The sequence below is a fragment of the Mustelus asterias genome, chromosome 24 (genome assembly GCF_964213995.1).
Source record: "Mustelus asterias chromosome 24, sMusAst1.hap1.1, whole genome shotgun sequence".
Taxonomy (NCBI): Eukaryota; Metazoa; Chordata; class Chondrichthyes; order Carcharhiniformes; family Triakidae; genus Mustelus; species Mustelus asterias.
In genome coordinates, this window is record NC_135824.1 from 2558516 (window position 1) to 2585715 (window position 27200).

A 27200-nucleotide genomic window follows, 5' to 3' on the forward strand; every position below is an offset into this window, starting at 1 on the left:
TATACAAAGGGTTGGGTTGTCATGTGACCTCCAACTGCCAGAGGAATTGGAAAAACACATTATCCATGAATTCCAAAGGTGACTTGATTAGCTCATGTCTGGAAGCTAATTTAGCCACGGTCCCATTGCCCAAGTGAATAGTACAAAGGGCTGTCTTCAACAGTTGAATACCTTAGGAGATTGCTGTAGATGATTTGCTAATGAGACAGGGGTTGGGAATCTCATGCTCCCCGAAGTCAGCTTTTGACAGGTTTTATGGGCAGATGGTCTCCACTCCAGTAAACTGAATGTGGAACAATATAGTAATGCAAATTGAGGTTCGCCATCTTGGGCTGTGAGTTCAAATCACTTTAGTCTCAGCACTTTTAAAATTTTTAAAAGTTCAATTCAGATTCCCAGCCGGTGGATTAAAATCATTATTTAGCATAAAGCACACCAGGGAAATCTGAGTTAACATTTCTGAGAGTTGGTAATTAGAAGGTTCATCAACCTGAAACGTTAACTCTTTCTCTCTCCACGGATGCTGCCTGAGCTGCTGAATATTTCCAACATTTTCACTTTTTACTTTAAATTTCTGGCATTTGGGGTATTTTGCTTTTGTTATAGATCCCAGCATCTGTTTATCTGTGCTTTTGGGTCTCAGTATTCCAGCTTGTAGTCAGTGTGCATATGTGTGCGCTCAGTATTCCCTCCCATAAGTTACACTTACCAATGCAGTCCTTCATTACTTGAGGGTAGTCCCCATTGAAAACTGGGTTGGCAAACCAGCCGAGATAAAACTGGATGTATCGCTCAGCAGCCTCGATATCCTTTTGGCTTGTAATGTCGACCGGCTCTCCCCATTCACTCGTGATAGAAATACCCACCAGTCCTTTCATATTAAGAGAATATTGAATGAATTATTTGCATCATACAAATAGTATCTCAATTAGAATATGCATGAATCAGCTGCAATTTTTAAACATGTGCAACTGATACATCTCTACAATGCAGCATGGGACTTTATAGAATGAGGCCATTTGGCCTCTCATGCCTGTGCTGGCTCTTTGAAAGAGCTTTCCAATTAGTCCCACTTCCCTGCTCTTTTCCCTTAGCCTTGCTTGTTACCTTTTCAAGTATTCATTGAATTTCCTTTTGAAGGTTACCATTGAATCTCCTTCCACCAGCCTTTTACCTTTAACTTACTGCATAAAAATATACTCAAATTCCTTCCAGTTCTTTTGCCAGATTGCCTTAAATCCATGTCCTCTGGTTACTGATCCTTTAGTAAGAAGTTTAACAACACCAGGTTAAAGTCCAACAGGTTTATTTGGTAGCAAAAGCCACACAAGCTTTCGAGGCTCTAAGCCCCTTCTTCAGGTGAGTGGGAATTCTGTTCACAAACAGAATTTGTGAACAGAATTCCCACTCACCTGAAGAAGGGGCTTAGAGCCTCGAAAGCTTGTGTGGCTTTTGCTACCAAATAAACCTGTTGGACTTTAACCTGGTGTTGTTAAACTTCTTACTGTGTTTACCCCAGTCCAACGCCGGCATCTCCACATCATACTGATCCTTTGCCAGTGAAAGCAGTTTCTCTCTGTTTACTCTATCTTCATTATTTTGAACACCGCTTTTAAAACTCTTCCTAACCTTCTCAACTGTAAGGAGAACAGCCCCATCAGGGCGGCATAGTGGCACAGTGGTTAGCACTGCTGCCTCACAGTGCCAGGGACCCGGGTTCGATTCCCGACTTCGGTCACTGTCTGTGTGGAGTTTGCACATTCTCCCCGTGTTTGCGTTGGTTTCCTCTGGGTGCTCTGCTTTCCTCCCACAGTCCGAAGATGTGCAGGTTAGGTGGATGGGCGATGCTAAATTGCCCCTTAGTGTCAGGGGGATTAGCTACGGTAAATGCATGGGGGTATGGGGATAGGGCCTGGGTGGGATTGTGGTCGGTGCAGACTCAATGGACCAAATGGCCTCCTTCTGCACTGTAGAGATTTTTTGATCTGCTGTCACTCCACATAACTGAAATTCCTCATCCCAGATCTAACTGAAATAAGACAAGACATGCTGGGGCTGAATAGTTATAATAGATACTGCCAATCCATGACTTCCTATATATACAGAACACAATATTTATTTATATTTACACACAACTTGCATCTACCTGTAAACAGTGACAATTCCATGGAGTTGTGTCCATCTATCACTCAAATCTCAAACACTATTTGAAGCTGATGAAACATTTGACTCGATAAACACTACAATCTTTACAGCAGAAACTAGTGGAAGAGTACAATATGCATTACTCCGGCTGAGTCCCGGTGGTAAATGTTTGCACTTTGATTTGGTTCTGTCTGATCGGTTAGCTCAGTTACCTTTTTGATGACTGCGCCAGAGCCTGTCGTATGTGTGCCAAGCCTTCGCGTGAGCCTGTGAAGCAGAAATCAACGCCGATCGTGTTACTGAGATTACGGTTTGTTTGTATTTTCCTCCCACACAGTCTTTTTTTGAATTTCTCAGTTCTCATCCCCACCTTAATGAGCTCTGTCCAAAAGTAATCTACATCGCAAAAGTTTACAGATTTGTTTTATAGTTTTGCTGCAGATCTTCAATGTAGGGGGTTACAAGGCCGGTGCTTTCTTCTGAAAGTTTACGGGTAAGCTTGGCTCCGTGGTAACACTTGAAATTCTGAGTTAGGTTTGTAGGTTTGAGCCACACTACACAAACTTGAGCCACATGATCTAAGTTGACATTTCAGTTCAATACGCAGGGGTGCTAAGGTCTCCTGATTATTGTGTAAAATACCCAATGGATAAGAACAGGGGTGTTCTCCTTATGTCTTGGCCAATATTTATCCGACAACCAAAAGCAAAAGATCTTCTCATGTCTGTTATACCTTGCCTAAATTGTCTGAGCATTTATAAAGAACAATACAGTACAGGAACAGGCTCTTTTGCCCCCACCAAGATTGTGCCGATTCCTAATCCTTTTTGATCCACTATTTATTGCCCATACGTGGTTTCTATTCCTCTGTTTGCCACCCATTCTATGTGTCTATCAAGATATGCCTTGAACGTTGCTAAAGTGCCTGCTTCTACCACCTCCACTGGCAGTGCTTTCCAGGCACCCACCATCCTCTGTGTGAAAAACCTACCCCACATATCTCCCCTAAACTTTCCCCCTCTTATGGGAGGCGAGGGAGGAGATTGCGGAGCCTTTGGCGATGATCTTTGCATCGTCGATGGAGACGGGAGAGGTTCCGGAGGATTGGAGGATTGCAGATGTGGTCCCTATATTCAAGAAAGGGAACAGGGACAGCCCGGGAAATTACCGACCGGTGAGTCTAACCTCAGTGGTTGGTAAGTTGATGGAGAGGATCCTGAGAGACAGGATTTATGATCATCTAGAGAAGTTTAGTATGATCAAAAGTAGTCAGCACGGCTTTGTCAAGGGCAGGTCGTGCCTTACGAGCCTGGTTGAGTTCTTTGAAAATGTGACCAAACACATTGACGAAGGAAGAGCGGTGGATGTGGTCTATATGGACTTCAGCAAGGCGTTCGATAAGGTCCCCCATGCAAGACTTCTTGAGAAAGTGAGAGGGCATGGGATCCAAGGGGCTGTTGCCTTGTGGATCCAGAACTGGCTTGCCTGCAGAAGGCAGAGAGTGGCTGTGGAGGGGTCTTTCTCTGCATGGAGGTCAGTGACCAGTGGAGTGCCCCAGGGATCTGTTCTGGGACCCTTGCTGTTTGTCATTTTCATAAATGACCTGGATGAGGAAGTGGAGGGATGGGTTGGTAAGTTTGCTGACGACACCAAGGTAGGTGGTGTTGTGGATAGTTTGGAGGGATGTCAGAAGTTGCAGCGAGACATAGATAGAATGCAAGACTGGGCGGAGAAGTGGCAGATGGACTTCAACCCGGATAAGTGTGTAGTGATCCATTTTGGCAGATCCAATGGGATGAAGCAGCAGTATAATATGAAGGGTACCATTCTTAGCAGTGTAGAGGATCAGAAGGACCTTGGGGTCCGGGTCCATAGGGCTCTTAAATCGGCCTCGCAGGTGGAGGATGCGGTCAAGAAGGCGTACGGCGTACTAGCCTTCATTAATCGAGGGATTGAGTTTAGGAGTCGGGAGATAATGCTGCAGCTTTATAGGACCCTGGTTAGACCCCACTTGGAGTACTGCGCGCAGTTCTGGTCACCTCATTACAGGAAAGATGTTGAAGCCATTGAAAGGGTGCAGAGGAGATTTACAAGGATGTTGCCTGGATTGGGGGGCATGCCTTATGAGGATAGGTTGAGGGAGCTTGGTCTCTTCTCCCTGGAGAGACGAAGGATGAGAGGTGACCTGATAGAGGTTTACAAGATGTTGAGAGGTCTGGATAGGGTAGACTCTCAGAGGCTATTTCCAAGGGCTGAAATGGTTGCTACGAGAGGACACAGGTTTAAGGTGCTGGGGGGTAGGTACAGAGGAGATGTCAGGGGTAAGTTTTTCACTCAGAGGGTGGTGGGTGAGTGGAATCGGCTGACGTCGGTGGTGGTGGAGGCAAACTCGTTGGGGTCTTTTAAGAGACTTCTGGATGAGTACATGGGATTTAATGGGATTGAGGGCTATAGATAGGCCTAGAGGTAGGGATATGATCAGCGCAACTTGTGGGCCGAAGGGCCTGTTTGTGCTGTGGCTTTCTATGTTCTATGTTCTATCTTGAACCTGTGCCCTACATAACAAGAATGACCATACCACATTGGCGATGAAGCACCTTAGGATGCCCCAGGAACATGAAAGGTTCTGTACACAAGCAAGTTCTTTTGTATTTCAATGAGTTAGGCATTTTTTGATACTGAGAAAAGGGAGAGTACTTACCTTAATGATGTTGTGTGCAGCCCTGTACGCTCCTACTCCTTTCAGCTGTAACCCCGGAGCATGCTCTCCCACCTCATATCCCTCCACAGCCGTGGACTACAATGAAAGATGCAATACTTTATTATCCAAAGGAATCACTTCACACAGATCTTCATTACTGATAATGACCTATGAAACCTCCTCCTTATGAGTTTGGATCTAACAAACATAAATATTAGGAGCGGAAGTAGGCCACTTGGCCCCTCGAGCCTGCTCTGTCATGTAATCACATCAAGGCTTATTTGAATGAATCGTTTTTGTCCATGTTAAAGATTCAGAGTGTTGTTTTTTAAAATTCATTTATGTGATGTGGGTGTCGCTGGCTAGGCCACCATTTATTACCCACCCCTAGTTGCCTTTCAGAAGGTGATGGTGAACTGCCTTCCTGAACCGCTGCAGTCCCTGACATGTAGGCACACCCATAGCGCTGTTAGGGAGGGAATTCCAGGATTCTGACCCAGCGACAGTGAAGGAAGGGTGATATATTTCCATGTCAGGATGGTGAGTGACTTGGAGCAGAACCCCCAGGTGGTGGTGCTCCCAGGTATCTGCTGCCCTTGTCCTTCTAGATGGTGGTGGTCATGTATTTGGAAGGTGCTGTTGGTGAGTTCCTGCAGTGCATCTTGTACATGCTACACACTGCTGCCAATGTTCTTCAGTGGTGGAGGGAGCGAATGCAGCAGGATGGACATTGAAGCCCCACATCCAAAGTAATTCTGCATCCTCAGTGCCTCCTCCAAAAGGTGTTCAAAGTGATTAATCAGCAGGAGTTTGACCGGATGCCATGAGACTATATGGAGTCTAGAGTTGACTGTATACCACTGTGCTGCCACCTCTGCTGGCTCTGTCCTGCCGATGGGGCAAGACATACCCAGGGATGGTGAATGTGGTGTTTGGGGTGTTATCTGTAAGGTATGATTCTGTGAGTAAGATTTCAGGCTGTTGCTTGACTAGTCTGTGAGACAGCTCTCCCAATTTTGGCACTAGCCCCCAGATGCTAGTAAGAAGGACTTTGCAGGGTCGACAGGACTCGGTTTGCTGTAATCGTTTCCAGTGCCTGGTCAATGCCAGGTGGTCCGTCCAGTTTCATTCCTTTGTGTTTTCTTTGTAATGTTTGAATACAACTGTGCGGCTGCTGGGCCATTTCAGAGAACATTTAAGAGTCAATCACATTGCTGTGAGTCACATGTAGGCCAGACCGGCAGATTTTCTTCCCTAAAGGACATTAGGGAACCAGATGAGTTTTTACAACAATCACTTGTCATCATTAGACTTTCATTTTTTGATGTTCTATTAAGGTTTAAAGTCCATCATCTGCTGTGGTGAGATTCAAACCCGGGTCCCCAGAGCATTACCCTGGGATTACTAGTCCAGCGACAATACCACTACGCAGTGTCTCTCCTTGAAGGATAAAGGCTAGAACCAGGACTCTTCTCAAACACAGACTTCCCAACTTCCATTCAGTGGGTTTGTTGGCGGAAAGGGCAAGTGGAAATCAGGGGAAGTAAAACAGGAATTCCCTAAAATAGGAATAGGATAATTGGTGCATATCTCTTATCAGCAAATCAGGAATATCCTAAGCAAGATATCTGCCTGTCTTCAACTGGAGAATGACAGAAGTAATCTAACTATTCTAGATATTATTCCCACTTATCTGGAAGCAGAACAAGTCTAAACTTTGTGTCCTGACCTACTCAGGATAGGTTAGCTGTGCTGTCTCCCAAACTATGAGAAACATTCTGGCTGTTCCAGTCCAGTTTTAACTATGGAAGAATGAGAAACTAGATCTGTCTGCAACGTTTGGAGTCAAGACCCTCTCTGATGATGTGGCAGAAGCATCCTTGAGTTCCCACCATCATCTAGCACCATGCAGAGTGTATGTGCCAAAAGTAGAAGTTACATCACAGATCATAGATAATTAGAGTGTCCAAGGTGTTTGTCTCCATGGCTACTAAAGTGCACATCACACGCCTCAGATTAAAATAGTAAATAGTACTTGTGTTCCTGTTAATGTGCAGATATCTCAATCTGCCAGCTTTAATGGTTCTCAGTGCTTTGACCTAGAATTTATCCACCGACAACAGTGCCAGGAAGAAGCCTTTCTAAACCTGCCAGAGGACAGAATTCACACAGGATAAAATCAGTATGTACCAGTGTAAGACAAGAACCCACAGACTGTGATCAGGACTGTCCAATATAGAGGATGAATCGTTGTTACTGAGCCAAGGACTTCATCTATTCACCCAAACAGTTCACGTAAGAATCAATAAACTCTTTGATTTTTCAATTGTATTTTCATGTAATTCCTTATTATCTACACCCTCAATTACCACACAATGGACAAACCACAAACCGCAGTGTTAGATCAGCTTTAACTGAAGAAACCATTTAAAAGTAAAATTAGAAAAAGGTTTTGGCCTCAAGCAATCACAATTAATCTTCATTTCGAAACAATTTCCAAAACTCTTTAAATATTTTACTTGGAGGTAATATTTAAGAGAATAGATTGAAGTCTTTAATTTTTAGTGGGGGCGTTCAGAGAATCATATAACGCAGACGAGACCCTTTGGCCCCTCGAGTCTGCACCGACACGTGAGAAACACCTGACCTCCCACCTAATCCCATTTACCAGCACTTGGCCCATAGCCTTGCTGTGTGGAAAATGGCTGCCATGTTTGTCTACATGGCAGTGTCACTGCTTCTCAGTTCATGCATTCTGAAGCACTTTGAGATGATACTGTGATTCAAGGCACAGTATAAATAGAAAGCCTTTTCACTATCTGAGATGGGAATACTGTTGGACATGTTGACAATGGTGTTGTCAAACTTCACTCTGGTTCCAAGTTTTAGTCATCCTGAGACGTTGACCAGTGGTTGAAACCTGACTGAATAAAGAATCTGATAAAAGGTTAATCAAATAAGAGCCATTCTTTAACAGGGGAAGCTCTGAACCAATTTATTGACAAACTTACAAAGAACAAAGAACAATACAGCACAGGAACAGGCCCTTCGGCCCTCCAAGCCCGCGCCGCTCCCCGGTCCAGGATTGAATCCTGAATCCAGGATCCCCGCCCAATTTTCCAGCCTATCTACATACCAATATCCTATCCACCGAGCTGTCCCTCACAGCTACGATGCTTTGTTCATTACAACCTATTAACTCACCCCCACCCCCCCATTCCAGACCATGTGATCTCCAGGGAGAGGCGAAAACCCAGAGTGAAAAACCCCAGGGCCAATATGGGGAAAAAAAATCTGGGAAATTCCTCTCCGACCCCCTGAGGCGATCGAAACGAGTCCAGGAGATCACAATGGCCCTGATCGGGAAATGCTTCCCAACCCTAGTCATTTCCACTTCCACAAACACCATATGAATTCCCTGCCCCCGAGACAGGTTCCCAACTATCCGCAGTCTCGCTCTGTACTGGCACCAGCAAGATGATCATAGAATGAAGCCTTGAAACGAGAAACAAGGAACAATTAGCCCGCGCCGCTCCCTGGTCCAGACTAGACCACTCTTTTGTATCCCTCCATTCCCACTCCGTTCATATGGCTGTCTAGATAAGTCTTAAACGTTCCCAGTGTGTCCGCCTCCACCACCTTGCCCGGCAACACATTCCAGGCCCCCATGACCCTCTGTGTAAAATATGTCCTTCTGATATCTGTGTTAAACCTCCCCCCCTTCACCTTGAACCTATGACCCCTCGTGAACGTCACCACCGACCCGGGGAAAAGCTTCCCACCGTTCACCCTATCTATGCCTTTCATAATTTTATACACCTCTATTAAGTCTCCCCTCATCCTCCGTCTTTCCAAGGAGAACAACCCCAGTTTCCCCAATCTCTCCTCACAACCAAGCCCCTCCATACCAGGCAACATCCTGGTAAACCTCCTCTGTACTCTCTCCAAAGCCTCCACGTCCTTCTGGTAGTGTGGCGACCAGAACTGGACGCAGTATTCCAAATGCGGCCGAACCAACGTTCTATACATCTGCAACATCAGACCCCAACTCTTATACTCTATGCCCCGTCCTATAAAGGCAAGCATGCCATATGCCTTCTTCACCACCTTCTCCACCTGTGACGTCACCTTCAAAGATCTGTGGACTTGCACACCCAGGTCCCTCTGCGTCTCTACACCCTTTATGGTTCTTCCATTTATCGTGTAGCTCCTCCCTACATTATTCCCACCAAAATGCATCACTTCGCATTTATCAGGATTGAACTCCATCTGCCATTTCCTTGCCCAAATTTCCAGCCTATCTATATCCTTCTGTAGCCTCTGACAATGCTCCTCACTATCTGCAAGTCCTGCCAGTTTTGTGTCGTCCGCAAACTTACTGATCACCCCAGTTACTCCTTCTTCCAGATCATTTATATAAATCACAAACAGCAGAGGTCCCAATACAGAGCCCTGCGGTACACCACTAGTCTAGGTTTATATACAACGGGAAGTGCACTATGGGAGATCCACCATTAAAGTTTATTTATTAGTCACAAGTAGGCTTACATTAACACTGCAATGAAGTTACCGTGAAAATTCACTAGTCGCCACACTCCGGCATCTGTCCGAGTACACTGAGACAGAATTTAGCAAGGCTAGTGCACCTAACCAGCACGCCTTTCGGACTGTGGGAGGAAACCAGAGCAACCGCAGGAAACCCACACAGACACGGGGAGAAAGTGCAGACTCGCACAGATAGTGACCCAAGCCGGGAATCGAACCTGGGTCCCTGGCGCTGTGAGGCAGCAGTGCTAACCACTGTGCTAACCTCTGTGCCACCCTATTTGGGGCAGCTAACAGCTAACGAAGTAGCTGTTCCAACGATGGTAAAAGTTTCAAGGCCTCAATAAACATTTTATTATATTTTTTAAAAGCTGTAACTGCCTACTGTAATCCATAAAGCAAACACTCTGTGTTTCTATGTTAAACTTCACCTCGCTAGTATTGTGACAGTGAAATGTTGCTTTCAGTTCTCACCCACCTTGGAAAGGCCAGAATTAAATGCTTCTTGTGATTTGAGTTGGGGTGTGCAGGATAAATCAGGGAGAAAATTAGATTTCTCCCTAAGGCCTTGGCTGTTTTTAATCTTGACCAACTAAAGGGGGAGCTCCTTACCAGGAATTTAATTCTAAGTTTGTCTTTTTAAATGCAGAAACCAAAGCAGGAAGGCTGAACACAATAACATTCGAAATAAAAACAGAAAATGCTGGATAAACTCAGCAGGTCTGGCAGCGTCTGTGGAGAGTGAAACAGAGTTAACATTTCGAGTCCTTGTGACTCTTCAGAGTAATGTTAGATTGGTTCATGGTTCAGTTCAGAGATTAGTTTCAAAAAATATACTGTAATTGGAAGAAGATTGCAAGAGATAGACTTAAACAATATAAATATCTATCTTTACTTTGCTATATAAACTGAAATCATGTTATCTTTAGAAACCCAAGAATTGAGTGGTTCCTGTACCTAAGATGGGATATGTAATACTAAATTGGTCATCTCCAGAGTACCGTGGACACAGATATAAATCTCAATCCATGATTCCTATAATAAGTTAACTAAAATATTTAAAAGTGGAATATTTAATATCCATTAAACCCAATCCCAACTGGAACATACCCAAGGATTATTGAAAGTAATCCAGTGTTTCACCCGATCACCAAACTTCTCAAAACACAGGTTGGCATAATCATTGAAGAAGTTGACCAGACTGTTGTTCTGCCAGCCTCCATATCGATCCTGCAACACCTAAAATAATAATGATGATAGATTGTAGTCAGTTTCAGGAAGAGCATTCAATGTTAAAAGGCCATTTGACTCATCATGTCTGTTCCTTCCTATGTAGAGTTTAACAACCTCTCCCAAGCTTGCATAGCAACAAATAAAACTTCCAATAACATGAGCCTCCTGGTCACCAAAACTAAACTTAGATCTTGGCAGGACCCTGGAACTGGGGAGCTTTAATCTGCAGTGTGAGCTCAGACTGTGGGGGGAGGGGATGAGTGGAGGTGGTCAGAGTGTTACCATTGACCTCAGTGTTCAGACTTGGAAAGAGTTCCGGTGAGGATATGATTGGGACGAATTGGAATCTCCATTAATTTTACTGGGATCCCATGTAAGGGTAACGCTGGACTCTGGGTCTGTACTCGATGGAGGGGGTTCACATTGAAACTTACAAAATACTGAAAGCCCTGGATAGAGTGGACGTAGGGAAGATGTTTCCATGAGTAGGAGAGGCAAGGATCTGAGGGCATAGCCTCAGAGTAAAGGACTCTTTAGAACTGATGAGGATGAATTTCTTCAGGGTGGTGAATCTATGGAATTCATTGCCACAGAAGGCTGTGGAGGCCAGGTCATTGAGTGCATTCAAGACAGAGATAGGTAGGTTATTGATTGGTAAGGGGATCAATGGTTACAGGGAAAAAGGAGAATGAGGTTGAAAAACTTGATTGAATGGTGGAGCAGTCTCGATGGGCCGAATGGCCTAATTCTGCTGCTATATCCTATGGTCTTGTATCAGCCATTGAGAGTGTGGGGTCAGGAACAGCTTGGGGTCAGCACTGAGCTGTGGATTGTAACTTCACAATGTCAGGGAGGTTTACAATCTGCTGGGAACATAGTGAGTGATCTACTTCATGGAATATAGCAGATCACAAATAAAGTAACACTGATTCTTCTCAATAAAAAGACAGATCCTTTGGAAGAGTTGAAAAAACTCCATGGAAGATGGCCACATTGGTGGGGCATGTCCTGTGTTCACAGAACTCAAACTCTCCATTGTTCACCTCCTTCCATCGGGAAAAGGACACAAAAGTCTGAGGTCACATACCGACCGATTCAAGAACAGCTTCTCCCCTGCTGCTGTCAGACTTTTGAATGGACTTACCTTGCGTTAAGTTGATCTTTCTCTACACCCTAGCTATGACTGTAACACTACATTCTGCACTCTCTCCTTCTCTATGAATGGTATGCTTTGTTTGTATAGCACGCAAGAAACAATACTTTTCACTGTATGTTAATACATGTGACAATAATAAATCAAATCAAATCAAATGATCAAGAGAGGAAAAAGACTTGAATAAAAACCATAAAAATATTTAGTATTTGTAGGGATTGTCAGTGTTTAGTGTTCGGGTGTAGCTCTGGGCTTTTTTATTCATTTTGGGATGTGTAATTCTGCCACTTACTGGCCCTGTCTAGCCCCTGGGGTGATGTTGTGCCTTCTCCTTGAACCTCTGCAATTTTTGATACTCCCACGGATGTTAGCACCTTCCAAACGGTGTTCAAACACTTTCACATACCTGAGGCAGATCGCCATGGTACAGGGTCACTATGGGCTGGATCTTGCTCTCCAGGAGGGTGTTAATTAGCTCATTATAATGCATGATTCCTTTGTCATTGATGCGCTCAGCTGTATAATACGGAGAGGTGAGAAACAGACAGACTATGACTTAAAAAGGAAACAATGTTATTTGATAATGTTAAAGATTTTCTCAGTAAGAAGTCTCACAACACTAGGTTAAAGTCCAACAGATTTATTTGGTAGCACAAGCCACAAGCTTTCGGAGAGCTGTCCCTTGAAGGGGCAGCTCTCCGAAAGCTTGTGGCTTGTGCTACCAAATAAACCTGTTGGACTTTAACTTGGTGTTGTGAGACTTCTTACTGTGTTTACCCCAGTCCAATGCCGGCATCTCCACATCAAGATTTTCTCCACCAGCCTCCCCATTTTATATTCTTCCTCCAAGATTCCTGTGCTGTATATACAGTTTCACCTGGTGGCAATCTCCTCCCACACGTATACAGAGATGCCTCATTATTCCTGTGTGAGGGCAAAACTGGGAGTCAGTGCTCAGCTGTGGATTTTTCCCTTCACACTAGGGTAGAATCTCATTGGCAGGAAGACTTGAAACCATCTGGGGGCACAGTGATTGACCGTTTCAGAGTTCAGTAAGCAGGTTCAGATAGGACTGCAGCATCACAAGTAACCTGCACATTACAGTAAGTGTGCCATCTCTTCTCAGTAGAAAGACAGTAGCCTATGGAAGAGGCAGCCACGCTCTCACGCCTGAAGGATGGTCTGTTGGGGGCGGGTGCCTACCTTGTTTTTCACTTACAGAGTGACTGATGCTAACCTTTGGCTGTGTGGAGAATGTTAAGAAAGATTCCAAATCCCAAATGTGCCAAAAAGACATGTCAACAAGATCCCTTTTTATTTCTTGTTAATAGAAAATAAAAATGCATTATGCCCAAGTACTTTCTCTACTCTTGCTCAGCAGACACTAATCCCTAGTCGACATCCCCTCCAGCTTAGAATCATAGAATCCCTACAGTGCAGAAGGAGGCCATTCGGCCCATTGAGTCTACACCGACCACAATCCCACCCAGGGCCCATCCCCACAACCATTTATCCTAGCTAGTCCTCCCGACACTAAGGGGCAATTTAGCATGGTCAATCCAGCTAACCAGCAAGTCTTTGGACTGTGGGAGGAAACCGGAGCACCTGGAGGAAACCCACGCAGACACGGGGAGAACGTGCAAACTCCACACAGACAGTGACCCTAGCCAGGAATCGAACCTGGGTCCCTGGCGCTGTGAGGCAGCAGTGCTAACCACTGTGCCACCGTGCCACCTGCTTCTACCAGCTCAGCTGCAATCTGTGGCTCCTGGAGTTGGACCCTAGATTAAATTTGGCTTAGTTTTATATCTTGCTGGCAGCAGTGTTGCAAGTTGCTTTCTCCATTCCTTAACCTCAATTAATAGAAGGAAGTTGGCATTTTGCAAAGATTTGACCAAAGCCCCGGCTGAGGCAGCAATGATCAAAAATATAACAACACCAGAGCTGTTACCTTTGATTCCTGTGGGTATGATTCGAGGCCAGGAGATAGAGAAACGATAATGATTGACTTTCAACTCCTTCAACAGGACAATATCCTCCTGTAAGAGAAGCCAGTATTAACCATGCCTTGCACACATGAGGGACCATTGATTCAAACAGCAGAGAAAACATCGAGTCAAAACCAGGTAGCAAGCAGAGAGAAAAAGAAAGATTCCTGTTTCAGACACCGTCTCTCCTCAAAGCTCAAAAGGAACAAAACCCTTTCCAACAGGGGCAAGGATAAGGTGCGAGTGACGTAAACAATTCTTTCACCTCTAGGCCTTAGATTTGAACTCAGCCAAAAAATATTTGATCATAGAATCATAAAGCCATACAGCGCAGAAGAGGCCCTTCAGCCCATCAAGTCCACACCAACACATTAGAAACACCTGAACTCCTTCCTCATCCCATCTTCCTGCACTTGGCCCATAGCCGTGAAAGTTACGATATGCCAACTGTTCATCCAGATACAAAGAACAAAGAACAGTACAGCACAGGAACAGGCCCTCCGGCCCACCAAGTCTGTGCTGACACAGATGCCTCTCTAGCTTTTAGTTTATTTATTTATTGTCACAAGTAGGCTTACATTAACACTGCAATGAAGTTACTATGAAAATCCCCTAGTTGCCACACTCCGGCGCCTGTTCGGGTACACTGACGGAGAATTTAGCATGGACAATGCACTGAACCAGCACGTTTTTCAGGCTGTGGGAGGAAACCCACGCAGACACAGGGAGAATGTGCAGACTCTGCAGAGAGTGACCCAAGCCAGAATTGAACCCGGGTCCCTGGCGCTGTGAGGCAGTAGTGCGAACCATTGTGCCACCGTGCCTCTTTAATCTAATATTTTCTTGCCTCTACATATCCCTCTATTCCCTGCCGATTCATGTATCTATCCAGATGCTTCTTGAACGTTGTTATAGAATCTGCTTCCACCACCTCCTCCAGCAGCGCATTCACCACCTGTAAAAATCTTACCGCTTACATCTCTTTTAAACTCTCCCCCTCTCACTCTCAACCTATGCCCCCGAGTAACTGACCCTTCCACCCTGGTAAACGGACTCTGACTATCCACCCTATCCAAGCCTGACATAATCTTGTAAACCTCTATCCGGTCCCCCCTCATCCTCCGATGCTCCAAAGAAAACAATCCAAGTTTGTTCATCCTTTCTTCATAGTCCATATCCTCCAAACCAGGCAACATCCTGGTAAATCTCTTCTGCACCCTTTCCAATGCATCAACATCCTTCTGGTAATATGGTGATCAGAATTGTATGCAATACTCCAAATGCGGCCTAACCAAAGTCTTATACAGCTGCAACATGATTTTCCAATTCCTATACTCAACGCCCCGACTGATGAAGGCCAGCATGCCATACGCCTTCGTGACCACCTTGTCCACCCTAGTTGCCACCTTCAGGGAACTGTGGATCTACACGCCTCGAACCCTCTGTATGCTAATATTTCTAAGGGCTCTACCGTTTACTGTATACTTTCCTTCTGCAATGGATCTTCCAAATCACATCACCTCACATTTGTCTGGGTTAAATCCTATCTTCCATCTTTCAGCCCAGGTCTCCAGCCGATTTATATCATAAGACCATAAGACATAGGAGCGGAAGTAAGGCCATTCGGCCCATCGAGTCCACTCCACCATTCAATCATGGTTGATTTCAACTCCATTTACCCGCTCTCTCCCCATAGCCCTTAATTCCTCGAGAAATCAAGAATTTATCAATTTCTGTCTTGAAGACGCTCAACGTCTCGGCCTCCACAGCCCTCTGTGGCAATGAATTCCACAGACCCACCACTCTCTGGCTGAAGAAATTTCTCCTCATCTCTGTTCTAAAGTGACTCCCTTTTATTCTAAGGCTGTGCCCCCGCGTCCTAGTCTCCCCTGTTAATGGAAACAACTTCCCTACGTCCATCCTATCTAAGCCGTTCATTATCTTGTAAGTTACTATCAGATCTCCCCTCAACCTCCTAAACTCCAATGAATATAATCCCACGATCCTCAGACGTTCATCGTATGTCAGGCCTACCATTCCTGGGATCATCCGTGTGAATCTCCGCTGGACCCGCTCCAGTGCCAGTATGTCCTTCCTGAGGTGTGGGGCCCAAAATTGCTCACAGTACTCCAAATGGGGCCTAACCAGTGCTTTATAAAGCCTCAGAAGTACATCCCTGCTTTTGTATTCCAAGCCTCTTGAGATAAATGACAACATTACATTTGCTTTCTTAATTACGGACTCAATCCGTAATATCCTGCTGTATCCTCTGACAATCCTCCTCACTATCCACTACTCCCCCAATTTTTATTATCATCTGCAAATCAGACTACTTACACATTTTCCTCCAAATCATTTATATATATTCCAAACAACAGAGGCCCCAGCACTGATCCTTGTGGAACACTGCTTGTCACAGACCTCCAGTTAGATAAGTACCCTTCCACTGCTACTCTCTGCTTTCTATGCCCAAGCCAGTTTTGTATCCATCTTACCAGCTCACCTCGGATCCCATATGACTTCACCTTCTGTATCAGCCTGCCACGAGGAACCTTATCGAAGACTTTACTAAAGTCCATGTATACAACATCCACTGCCCTGTCCTGCTCAATGTTTCTTGTCACTTCCTCAAAGAACTCCATCAAGTTTGTGAGACACGACCTTCCCTTCACAAAACCATGCTGCCTATCACTAATAAGCCTATTCTCTTCCAGATGTAAGTACATCCTGTCCCTAAGAATCTTCTCCAATAATTTCCCCAGCACTGATGTAAGGCTCACAGGCCGGTAATTTCCTGATTGTCTCTTCTGCTATTCTTAAACAGAGGAACAATGTTAGCTACTCTCCAATCCTCTGGAACCTCGTCCGTGGCTAAAGAGGATACAAAGATTTTTGGCCAAGGCCTCAGCAATTTCTTCCCTCGCCTCTCTCAGTATTCTGGGATAGACCCTATCTGGCCCTGGGGACTTGTCCACCTTAACGTTTTCTAAAACCTCCAATACCTCCTCCCTTTTTATCTCAACATGTCCTAGAATGTCAACATCCTCCTTTCTACACTCACCATCCACCACATTCTTCTCCTTTGTGAATATTGATGCAAAGTACTCGTTAAGGACCTCACCCATCTCATCTGGCTCCATACTTTTTAAAGGATGTGAGGCAACCCACTTCTACCACCCTCCCAGGCATTCCAGGTCATCTATGGTGTATCCTGGTTATCACCACTATAAAAATGATAGCTGTGTTTACAGGTTAAAGTGGTTCAGTCGAAATGGTGCTGGCCTCTCAGTCAGACTGTTGTTAATACAAATCCCAATATGGTTCATTAGGAAACTGAATTCAACAAGTCTGGTAAAGTAATCTGTGGGATGAACCATGATAGCCCCGGGTTGTTGCAAAATTCCAACTGGTTAACTCATGTCCATAAGAGAGGGGAATATATCTGACCCATTCTGACAGACACCCAGTCCATGCAGGAGGCAATTTGTGAAAAAAAACCTTTTCACCCAGAGGGTGGTGGGAATCTGGAACTCGCTGCCTGAAAGGGTGGGAGATGTGGAACACTCAAACATTTAGGAAGGATTTAGATGAGCACTTGAAAAGCCACAGCATACAAAGCTACAGACTAAGTGCTGGAAAATGGGAGTAGAATAGATAGGTGCTTGATGGTTGGCATAGACATGATGGGCTGAAGGGCCTCTCTGTGCTGTAAAATACTATGATGCTTTGACTTTTAATATCCTCAAGGTGAGGGAGAGTAAAAAGCACAGCTTCGTGGGTGAAACTCACACCACAAAAGTAAAGAAAATAATCCGATGTTCTGTATCTGTTTAGGGTAACCTTGATTCGACTCCAAATGGAGTTAAGAATGGATGCTGTGGAGTTTGGAATTCCAAACTGGGGAATGCTCGACAGTGGCTGCAGTTTACACATATTGTTAGTGTAGAACAGGGGGAGCTGCTTTCTTGTACCCCCACCTTGTGTTGGCGATAGTTGTAAGATGCTGTGTAGTTCAGTAGATCTCATGAAGAGGTTCTGAGTCCTTTTTCAGTTTAACAGCAAATGTTTATTAACTACTAGTGACTATACATTTAGAGAATGTGAGGTCTAAACTAGGAGCTGTCTTCATGCTTCCCTCTACACTGTCTCTGTCCAGTACGAGACTGCCCTCAGATTCAGGTCACATGTTTCTTTACATCACACTGTGGGCGGTACTGTACCCAGTCCCACATTAATCCTTTCCATGCCAGACCCTTATCCCAGACCTCCCCCAAGTCTTTATCCAATGTGTTTACAGACCATTCCTGTTTACCTCCCCCCCCACCCTCCAGCTTCTGCTCTTACCAGTTTGGGCCATTTGGAGACTTCATCATTCTTTCAGGTCTTGTCTTTGCAATGATTGGAGCAATGGCAGGCTCTGTTGCAGCGGGGAGGTTGATTTGGATGTGGTTGTTGTGGTATTTTCTCCTTTTCAATTTCTCTCCAATACATCACATCAATTGTGAGGAGAAGGTTCCTCCTGTTCCTGTTGACTGTATCTTCTGGAATACTAACGAGGAATGGCCGTGGCTAGTCAGCATCTCTCTGGACAATAACACCCCCTCTATCCTTAATCCAGAGTCTGTTACCCTTGTATGAACAAGCGTCTGCCTGTGGGACCACTTGCTGGCCTGAATGTTTTGGGAATTTTTGGCTGCTGACCCTGGGATTAGTTTAGCAGGATTGGGATTTGTTTGTGGAGTTTTCTGCCCATCAGGAGTTCAGAAGGGTCTAAGCTACATTGTAGTGGGGGTTGACCCGGAGGTTAAGAGCGCTGCTGGGAAGTTGTTATTCTGCCTCAGGAGAGCTCTTATGGTGCAGGCCCCACTTTCTGTCTTGGCTGTTCGACTGAGAGTGTGCTGGGGAGCAGGTACAGTTCTGGAAGCTGTAAGTGATGGCAGATTGAGCAGTGTAATCGTTTGCAAATTGTGCACCATTATCTGGTCTGTGATGCCAGAGTTCGGAGTCTTCCCCACAGAATCGAACTATTTCCAGGTTGTGAAGCCGTCAATTGCCAGATTTTGCTGTTTTTTTAACTGACCGAGTCTGGCCGAGAACTTGAGATTTTATTTAGCTGACTCCTGCTCTGACTCTTTGGGGATTGATGTTGGACTTCCACAGAATATAATGGAGTTTCTGCTGCATTGTGGAGTTCTATTTCTGTCTCGGCTTCCAGGCTTGCTTTGGAGCTTTACTCTGGCGATCTCTTTCTGCCCCTTCATTTCCTTCAGGTGACATTGCAGCTCCTTTACTTTTTCATACTTTTGGGATTTTGGGGTCCATCCTACATTGGCACCCTGTTGTAATATGTTGTATGTAGTTTTGTGGGTCTCACAAAGAGGTTCTGAGTCTTGTATAGTTTAACAATATATGCTTATTAATCTCTACTAACTATGTACATATACAGTATAAAGTCTAAGCTAGAAGCTGTCTCCATGCTTGCCTCGACACACGTCTCTGTCCAGTACAAGACTGCCCTCTAGACTCAGATCACGTATTTCTTTACATCACACTGTAATAACTCCATGGAGGCGAAAGTCCTGTCACCAAGTTACTTTATTTACACCATACATCTGTACACAGCCAGTTGCTCCCTGCTGAATGCAGGCTGGGAGTCTGACTCACCTGCTTTAAATAGGGAGCATGAGGCTCCCTGATTTAACCATCAATCAGGACTCATCAGGTAGTTCATACTCTAGCAAGCCAACCTCATTAACCTCACACACACTGAGGGCGATACTGTACCCAGTCCTACATTAACATTTTCTATGCCAGACCCTTATACTATTGGTTCAATGTTGTCCTTCCCAAAAATGGCAGCATTGTTTAAAAAAACACGGATGTGAAACCCACTCGCACCCGAGATCTTGTTGTTAACACAAAATTATGCTCGGTGGACAATTAAGGCCAGTCTAGTGTGTAACAAGTCTTCCAGTTGGGTGTCCAGCAGGCTGGGAATGGTGTGTGACTAATTGCCAGAAGCAGCACAAATCCCCCACTGAGCCCTGATGTCAACCAGAGACGTAGAGATTGAGGGTCAGTGTGACCTTCAACATCACCAGCATGGGGTAACCTCCCCACCACGCAGGATCTCTCATTTCGCAGAGACATGTCACTGTGTTCCTGGAGAGGAAAAGTCTCTTGTAGCACCAGGTTTGAGCCATCTGCAGGTCGTTGCTGCACTCTAGCCACTGGGTAGTGGCGTCTTTGGCAATCCCTCCTGTTGACCCTGCATCAACTGAGCCTCTTCCAGCTCTCTGCCTGGGGCGCTGCCTGTGCTGACCCTACCTCCTCTCCCTTTGCTTCCTCTTCAGAGGAGATCTCACCAGCAGGGGACACTATCCCCATTGGATCAGACGCAGAGGGCCAGTGTCTTGGAAATGATGACACAATGTTCTCCAATCCTCAGGAAAACCTTCCAGGGAAGTCCTGAAATGTTGGAAGTCTCACCTCAAATGCTGAACAACAGGAAACTCAAGCTAACAGCTACACTAACGCGGCTCTGAGCGTTATTACTGAGAAACTGCTGCTATTCTGGGGGCCTCTTATCCTGCCCTTGGAGGACACCTGAAGAATTTAATGGACAAGCATGACAAGCTACAAATGGAACGGGCAGAAAAATCATCGTCGATTGGACTTTTACTGGCCTTAACTGGCCCTTTAATTGTGAGCGGACGTGCATCCAATTCACAAACAGCCCACCAAACTCGAAATTGCACTTTTTAAAGTTTATTTATTAGTGTCACAAGTAGGTGATATTAACACTGCAATGAAGTTACTGTGAAAATCCCCTAGTCGCCACACTCCGGCGCCTGTTCGGGTACACTGAGGGAGAATTTAGCACAGCCAATACACCTAACTAGCACGTCTTTCGGATTGTGCGCGCATGATGATGTCAGGAAACACTCCCAATATCATCTCACGAGATTTTATGCACTTCCAGGTTGGGCATGTGTCCAGCCCAGACACAAAAAGCACTGGCCCAAGTGTTCTTACCTTGAATTTATAATAACTTTCACAGGATGAATCCCCTGTTTCATTCAGGTGCACTTTTCCTTTGACGCGGGTGAAAACATCCCAGATACTGAGTCCTTTCCCATCTTGATCCCAAGCCCCTTCTGTCTGGTAAGCAGAACTCCCCACACCCCAGGAGAAACCTGCAACCAATGGAACAGTTAAACTCGGTGTTTCACAACACTGTTGAGACACTGAGCGAAATTTAGCTACAAACCAAATGATTCTAAAAGTAGATGGCAGCAACTGAAAAGTTCCATGTCAGAAAGTTAACGTATGTACTGCACAACTTTCACCCCAAATACAACTTATAAATCAGCTCAAACATTATTTCTATAAATTATAGCTGCTTCAATCCAGGAAGCAAATCAATTAGAAAAAAAGCCTTGTTGTCAGAGATGAGGTGCAGTCAGTATTTGTACCAGTTTTACGCCCCTTCCCCACTTTACCCCCTCTGACTATTAATTCCCTCACAATCCCCTCTCCCACTCCATATCCCCTCTCCCACTCCATACCCCCCTCCCACTCCGTACCCCCTCTCCCACTTCATTCCCACTCCATACCCACCTCCCGCTCCATACCCCTCCCTCCTGCTCCATACCCCCTCTCCCTCCATACCTCCCTCCCACACCGTACCCCCTCTCCCACTCCATACGCCTCTCTCCCGCTCCATACTCCCCGCTCCTTCCCCATACTCCCTCTCCCGCTCTATACCCCTCCCTCCCGCTCCATACCCCCTCTCCCTCCATACCCCCCTCCCACTCCGTACCCCTCTCCCACTCCATACCCCCTCTCCCACTCCATACCCCCTCTCCCACTCCATACCCCCCTCTCCCGCTCCATACCCCCTCTCCCACTCCATACCCCCCTCTCCCGCTCCATACCCCCCTCTCCCGCTCCATACCCCCTCTCCCACTCCATACCCCCCTCTCCCGCTTCATACTCCCCGCTCCTTCCCCATACCCCCTCTCCCGCTCTATACCTCCGTGCTCCATATCCCGCCCCCTCTCTTTCTGCCCTATAAACCACTCCTTGCTTTATCCTTTGTCGTTTTTTAATATTTTCTTATTGAGTTGGTTATCTAAAATTTCTTTCGAAATGTTGTGGATATCTTTGCTTCTACCTAACTGCGAGGATTAGGGCAAACCCCCCATCACAGGAAGACATCCTCCCCCAACACACGTAAGGGAAACCCCACATGGGGCTCTCCAGAGGGCCCACCCTGGCACTGCCAGGGGGCAACGACAATCTGTGCTGGGTCAGTGCCAGGGGACAGTTCCAGGGCACTGCCCAGGCATGTCCCTCTCCTGCCAGCAGCTATACATACCTTGGCGTCCTGGCAGGTTCCCCTTGACTGATTCATAGAATCATAGAATCTACAGTGCAGAAGGAGGCCATTTGGCCATCGAGCCTGCACTGACAACAATCCCACCCAGGCCCTATCTCCATGCACTTACCCTAGCTAGTCCCCCTGACACTAAAGGCAATTTAGCACGGCCAATTAACCTAACCCGCACATCTTTAGACTGTGGGAGGAAACCGGAGCACCTGGAGGAAACCCACGCAGACACTGGGAGAATGTGCAGACTCCACACAGACAGTGACCCAAGCTGGGAATCGAACATGGGTCCCTGGCACTGTGAGGCAGCAGTGCTAATCACTGTGCCACCGTGCCGCCTGTTTGTATTAAACTGCTGACGGGTTATGAATATTCAGTGAGGGGGAATCATGTGGCTGGGAGACCCTTTAACAAGAAGTAAATGTATTAAAATGTATTCATCTCTCCAGCGAGGGACGGAGAAAATTGGGAAAGGGGATCTCACCAGTGAGAATCTCAGTTCCCGATTCTCGCAGATTTGGCCCACATTGCCAGTGATGCTGATGGTGAACATGGGATCAAAATTACCCTCACCATGCGTGGTGAATGGAGTGTGCTTGTCAGGGACAGGCGACTTTGGATCTATTGTTCCTAAGAATCTCTGTCACTGGGGGCTTTTCCTTATTTCATGTCTGAGTCTTTTGTAGACTCATTGATAGACATCGATCAATGTAATTGATAATAACTAATAACTATTATTGTTGTCATGTGGCTGCCAGGACAGTGGAAGATGAATTAAATGGACCAGTGTCTTTTGTCTAAAATTCCGCTGTTCTCCTTATAATCTTTAACACGTCATGAAATTAGTTTAGAGAATCAAGATTTTGAGAGCTTGTCTTGTTTTTAAATCTAGGTTAATGTAACTCTGTAACAGTACAGAATGCTTACTGCAGAATTCACCAGACTTTCGATAGTTGCAAATCACAGAATAATCTAATGTTCAAAATCCAGCTCCCACAATGCAGGGAATCAGTGTTAAACTGGTAAAGGTTCCGAATCCCTTCAATACACAGAAAGTATCAAAAGTGCTCAGTTTATTCTGAAAATAATTAAAATGGAAAGAATAGTGTTCTCGTGTGAAAGAGGTATTCTTGAAGGCATCATAAATTGATGGATTAGTGACAAGATCTGGACATTCTGGGAAAATGGACATGCTATAAACACAAAAGACATCTCACAACTGAACGTCTCAAAGGTGCTATTTTTTAGCACTTGCTACAGCAGTAAATAAAGACACAACAAACATCCCACATTTTCTTGGGTGTTTCGCTTACCAGGAGGGAACGTTCCGTAATAGAAGGATCCGCCAGGGTCTTTTGTCCAGTCGAATTCTTGAGACAGACTGAGAGGTAGCAGCAGCAGAAAGGCCCGGGACACAACGTGTAGAGTTGGAGGCATCATCCTCCACTTAGTGTCAGTCTAGCACTCTCCCACCTGTACCAAGACAACAACCTGTCGGCATACAGAGGGCAGGAGGATCATACAAACTGCGAGGAATGCAGGAGGAAAAAGAAGTCAGATTGAACAAATCGCGGCTCTTCCCTTTAGAAAGGACCTCGTTGAGGTCTTTAAATTATTAATGGGTTTGATGGGGTAATTGCAGAGAAGATATTTCCACTTGTGAAGGAAACCAAAAGCAAGCACTGTAAATATAGGAAAGTTGCTAATAAATCCAAAAGGGAATTTAGGAAAGACTTATTGACTCAGAGTGGTGAGAATGTAGAATATAGAACTTGCTACCATAAGGAATGGCTGAGGGAATAAATTAGATGCATCAAAGGGGAAGCTGGATAAACACATGTGAAGTAAAGGGATTTAGAAGGATTTGTTTATGAGATTAGATGGAGGGATGGGGCTGTCAGGGAGAGTTGGGTGAGGGGAAAGAGTCTTTGGTGGAGGATAACAGGGACCAGTTGGCCCAGGTAGTCTGCTTCTGTCTTGTGTAAATTTAATTCAAACAGGAGCCAGCACTGGTTATTAACCATCACAATGTTCAACAATTAGAGCAGATATCGAAAATGTACTTTTCTATCTTTATCTATAAATAGTCATTTTATTTTGTGTTCTCTTTAAAACGGTCACCCCCCATCCAGGTAAATACACGAGGGATCAATTCAATGAATGCCAAGGACTCAGCCTAATTCTGTCCTACCCAGAAAACCAGAATAGTTTCTCCATAACAACATCCAACTTTCTCTTGACGTTTTGCTCCATTTTTCTTGTGTAATGGATTTCCAGGTGATTGTTGGAGAATATTTACACCGGACAGTTAAAAGGCTCACAGAATGACAGCGTTGGGTGATTTTTTTTGTGTGGTACAAATAGCACTTTCTGATATTTCTCCATATACAAAAAACAGGTTAAAATTACAGTTCATACATCCGTTTCAATTTCATACAAAATTTGGGAAAATAAATGTTGAAATATTGATGCATCCAGATATTAAATATAGAAATTTACGACACACAGCATTCCCTACTGCACTTTAAGTTTTAAGTTCCCTTACATTTCAAACAGTTATCAGGTTGCATCTCAGCTATCAATTAAATATTGTTTATTAATTTTAAATAATTAGTTTTAAATAAACCTTCCCTATCCTCCTTAAACAGTATAAAACCCAGTGGTTGGCACTGCTGCCTCTCAGCGCCAGGGACCTGGGTTTGATTCCCACCTTGGGTCACTGTCTGTGTGGAGTCTGCACGTTCTCCCCGTGTCTGCGTGGGTTTCCTCCGGGTGCTCCAGTTTCCTCCCACAGTCCGAAAGACGTGCCGGTTAGATGCATTGGCCATGCTAAACTCTCCCTCAGTGTACCCAAACGGGTGCCGGAGTGTGGCGATGAGGGGGTGTTCACAGTAACTTCATTGCAGTGTTAATCCTACTTGTGACTCTAATAAATAAATAAAAATTCTCCCTCTCTTTAATTCTGTAGAAAATTCACGGACTCAACATTAACTCTGTTCCTCTCTCCACAGATGCTACCAGACCTGCTGAATTTATCCAGCATTTTCTGTTTTTATTTCAGATTTCCAACATGGGCAGTACTTTATTTTTATTTCTCTAATCCTGTCTCCTCAGTTTCCTGGTGAAATATAAAATATCGGATTTCCATGATTAAACAGTCACATGCACAACCAAAAATTGTCAGGTTTGGCAAATGGAATCTTTGGAGGACAGGTTATCTCCTGAATGACCTATAGCTGCTCTGGAATGTATCTTACCTGCTAACCTTTCTTCATTTGTCTAGTCTGGAGAGAGAACACGAGCTACAGGCGATGCAGGGCGTCCGCAGAATGAATCCAACAAATCCAAAATAGCCTGCAGCCCCACACAGCCCCAAATCTAGCAACACTTTGAAGAACAATCCAGCACATCATTCATTACCTCTGAACAGAGAGCAACTCCCTTTGGAACTCAGTGATGCATTACCAAATTTAGCTTATCCACACACATCTCTTTGTACAGAGTGAGTTTCCCGAGGTAAGCAAACTTTTTTGCTGTATTTGAACCGGCAACTCATCTGTTTTTTTTTGATGACATTACCTTACAATGAGAAGGGACCGAGCTCTCTCGTATTTGATTGGAATAGTTCCGAGTGTAAGCGAATACCTGGTGAGGCAGGAGGGCAATGAATAGCAGAAATACACCAGAAATGTGGATAATTGCTACAGTGACAATCACAGACAAAGCCTGACCCCAGCGAACTTAAACAGGATTTATATATTTCAACAATTTGTAAATTTAGTTATTACCATTTTAGATTTTTCCGAAAAATAAGTTTCCACTTTATAGAGAAATACTATTCTCGCAGCAAAGTTAGACCTTATTGTAAAATTATAACGTATTGTTACTCTCTCTCTCGCCAATCGGATGGAGGGAAAATGGTCTTTAGCATTTGTAGCGGTTTTAACCATTCAATAGATTCGGGATAGTTGCAAGAACAATCTACACTGGTCCATAGTATCCGCCCATTGACGTAGCTGTGTATTTAATCTGTCCCTTGCCTGCACCATAGGGCCAGAATCAATATCTTCACTTAAACCCCCTAAGCAGCAGAACAGATCAGGTAGGATTGTGTCTGGGTGGAAATGGTTCCCCTTCGGCAGGCTCACATTTCCATTTGGAAAATCAAGGTGCCACTTTCTCCTTGGACACGCGGTTTTGTCCTGGTAGACGGTGAGGCGGTTGGATGTTGCTATTGAATGGGAGCTTTGAACAAGTTCAGTTCCACTTCTCACTGAGTAAAACAAAGCCTGTGGTTTTGCACTCGGATTGGTTGGGGGTAAATTAATCCCATTCTTCACAATCTCACGGAAATGATGGGCCTGTTGACAGCCTTTTTCACACAGAGGGTGGTGAGTGTCTGGAACGAGCTGTCAGAGGCAGTAGCAGAGGCGGGTACAATTTTGTATTTTTAAAAGCCTTTAGAGTGTTACATGGATAAGATGGGTATCGAGGGATATGGGCCAAACACAGGCAATTGGGACTAGCTTAGTGGTTTAAAAAAAAAGGGCAGCATGGATGAGTTGGGCCGAAGGGCCTGTTTCCATGCTGTAAACCTCTATGAGTTTATGACTCTGGATGTTTTTTGAACCAATTTTGTTCTAGTCGGATCTCACCATTCTCCACCAGTTCTGCTCCTTGTACACAGGAGTTTGATCTGAGGTCTGTCTCTTGAAGTGTTCACCTCCGGTCACACAAAGCAGAGTTAAAGTGACAACTACTGTGGCGTTTTCTGTTTTGGTTTGAGGCCCTCAGGCTAATGTTGGGGCCGTGGGGATGTGTGAGATTGGAAAAGATATGTCCAATCGCATTTCTTTATATTCGTCCAGGGGAATGTGTTGACTGAGGGATAAATACTTGTCAAAGACACTCGGTTCTTAATAATCCAGGATTGAGAAAAATCTTTTTCACATAGCGAGTGGTTTGCTGTCTGGAATGTTTTGCCTGGCAATGTGGTGGAGGCAGGTTCAATTGAGGCATTAAAGAGGGCGTTAGATGATGATT

General features: G+C 45.0%; 1 protein-coding gene across 2 annotated transcripts in view; it reads right to left on the reverse strand.

Moving 5' to 3' along the window:
- The window catches only part of lctlb (lactase-like b), a 36570-nt gene extending 12862 nt beyond the window's left edge, over positions 1–23708 (reverse strand). For both annotated transcript variants that reach the window (XM_078241171.1, XM_078241172.1), the window contains exons 1-8: positions 23471–23708; positions 20801–20961; positions 13729–13816; positions 12184–12293; positions 10502–10630; positions 4847–4942; positions 2358–2412; positions 710–871 (exon numbers count right to left, since the gene is read on the reverse strand). In XM_078241171.1, coding sequence (XP_078097297.1) covers positions 710–871; positions 2358–2412; positions 4847–4942; positions 10502–10630; positions 12184–12293; positions 13729–13816; positions 20801–20961; positions 23471–23597 — 928 coding nt within the window. In that variant the 5' untranslated portion in view covers positions 23598–23708. The remainder of the gene's footprint in view (positions 1–709; positions 872–2357; positions 2413–4846; positions 4943–10501; positions 10631–12183; positions 12294–13728; positions 13817–20800; positions 20962–23470) is intronic.
- Between the last annotated feature and the right edge of the window lie 3492 nt (positions 23709–27200).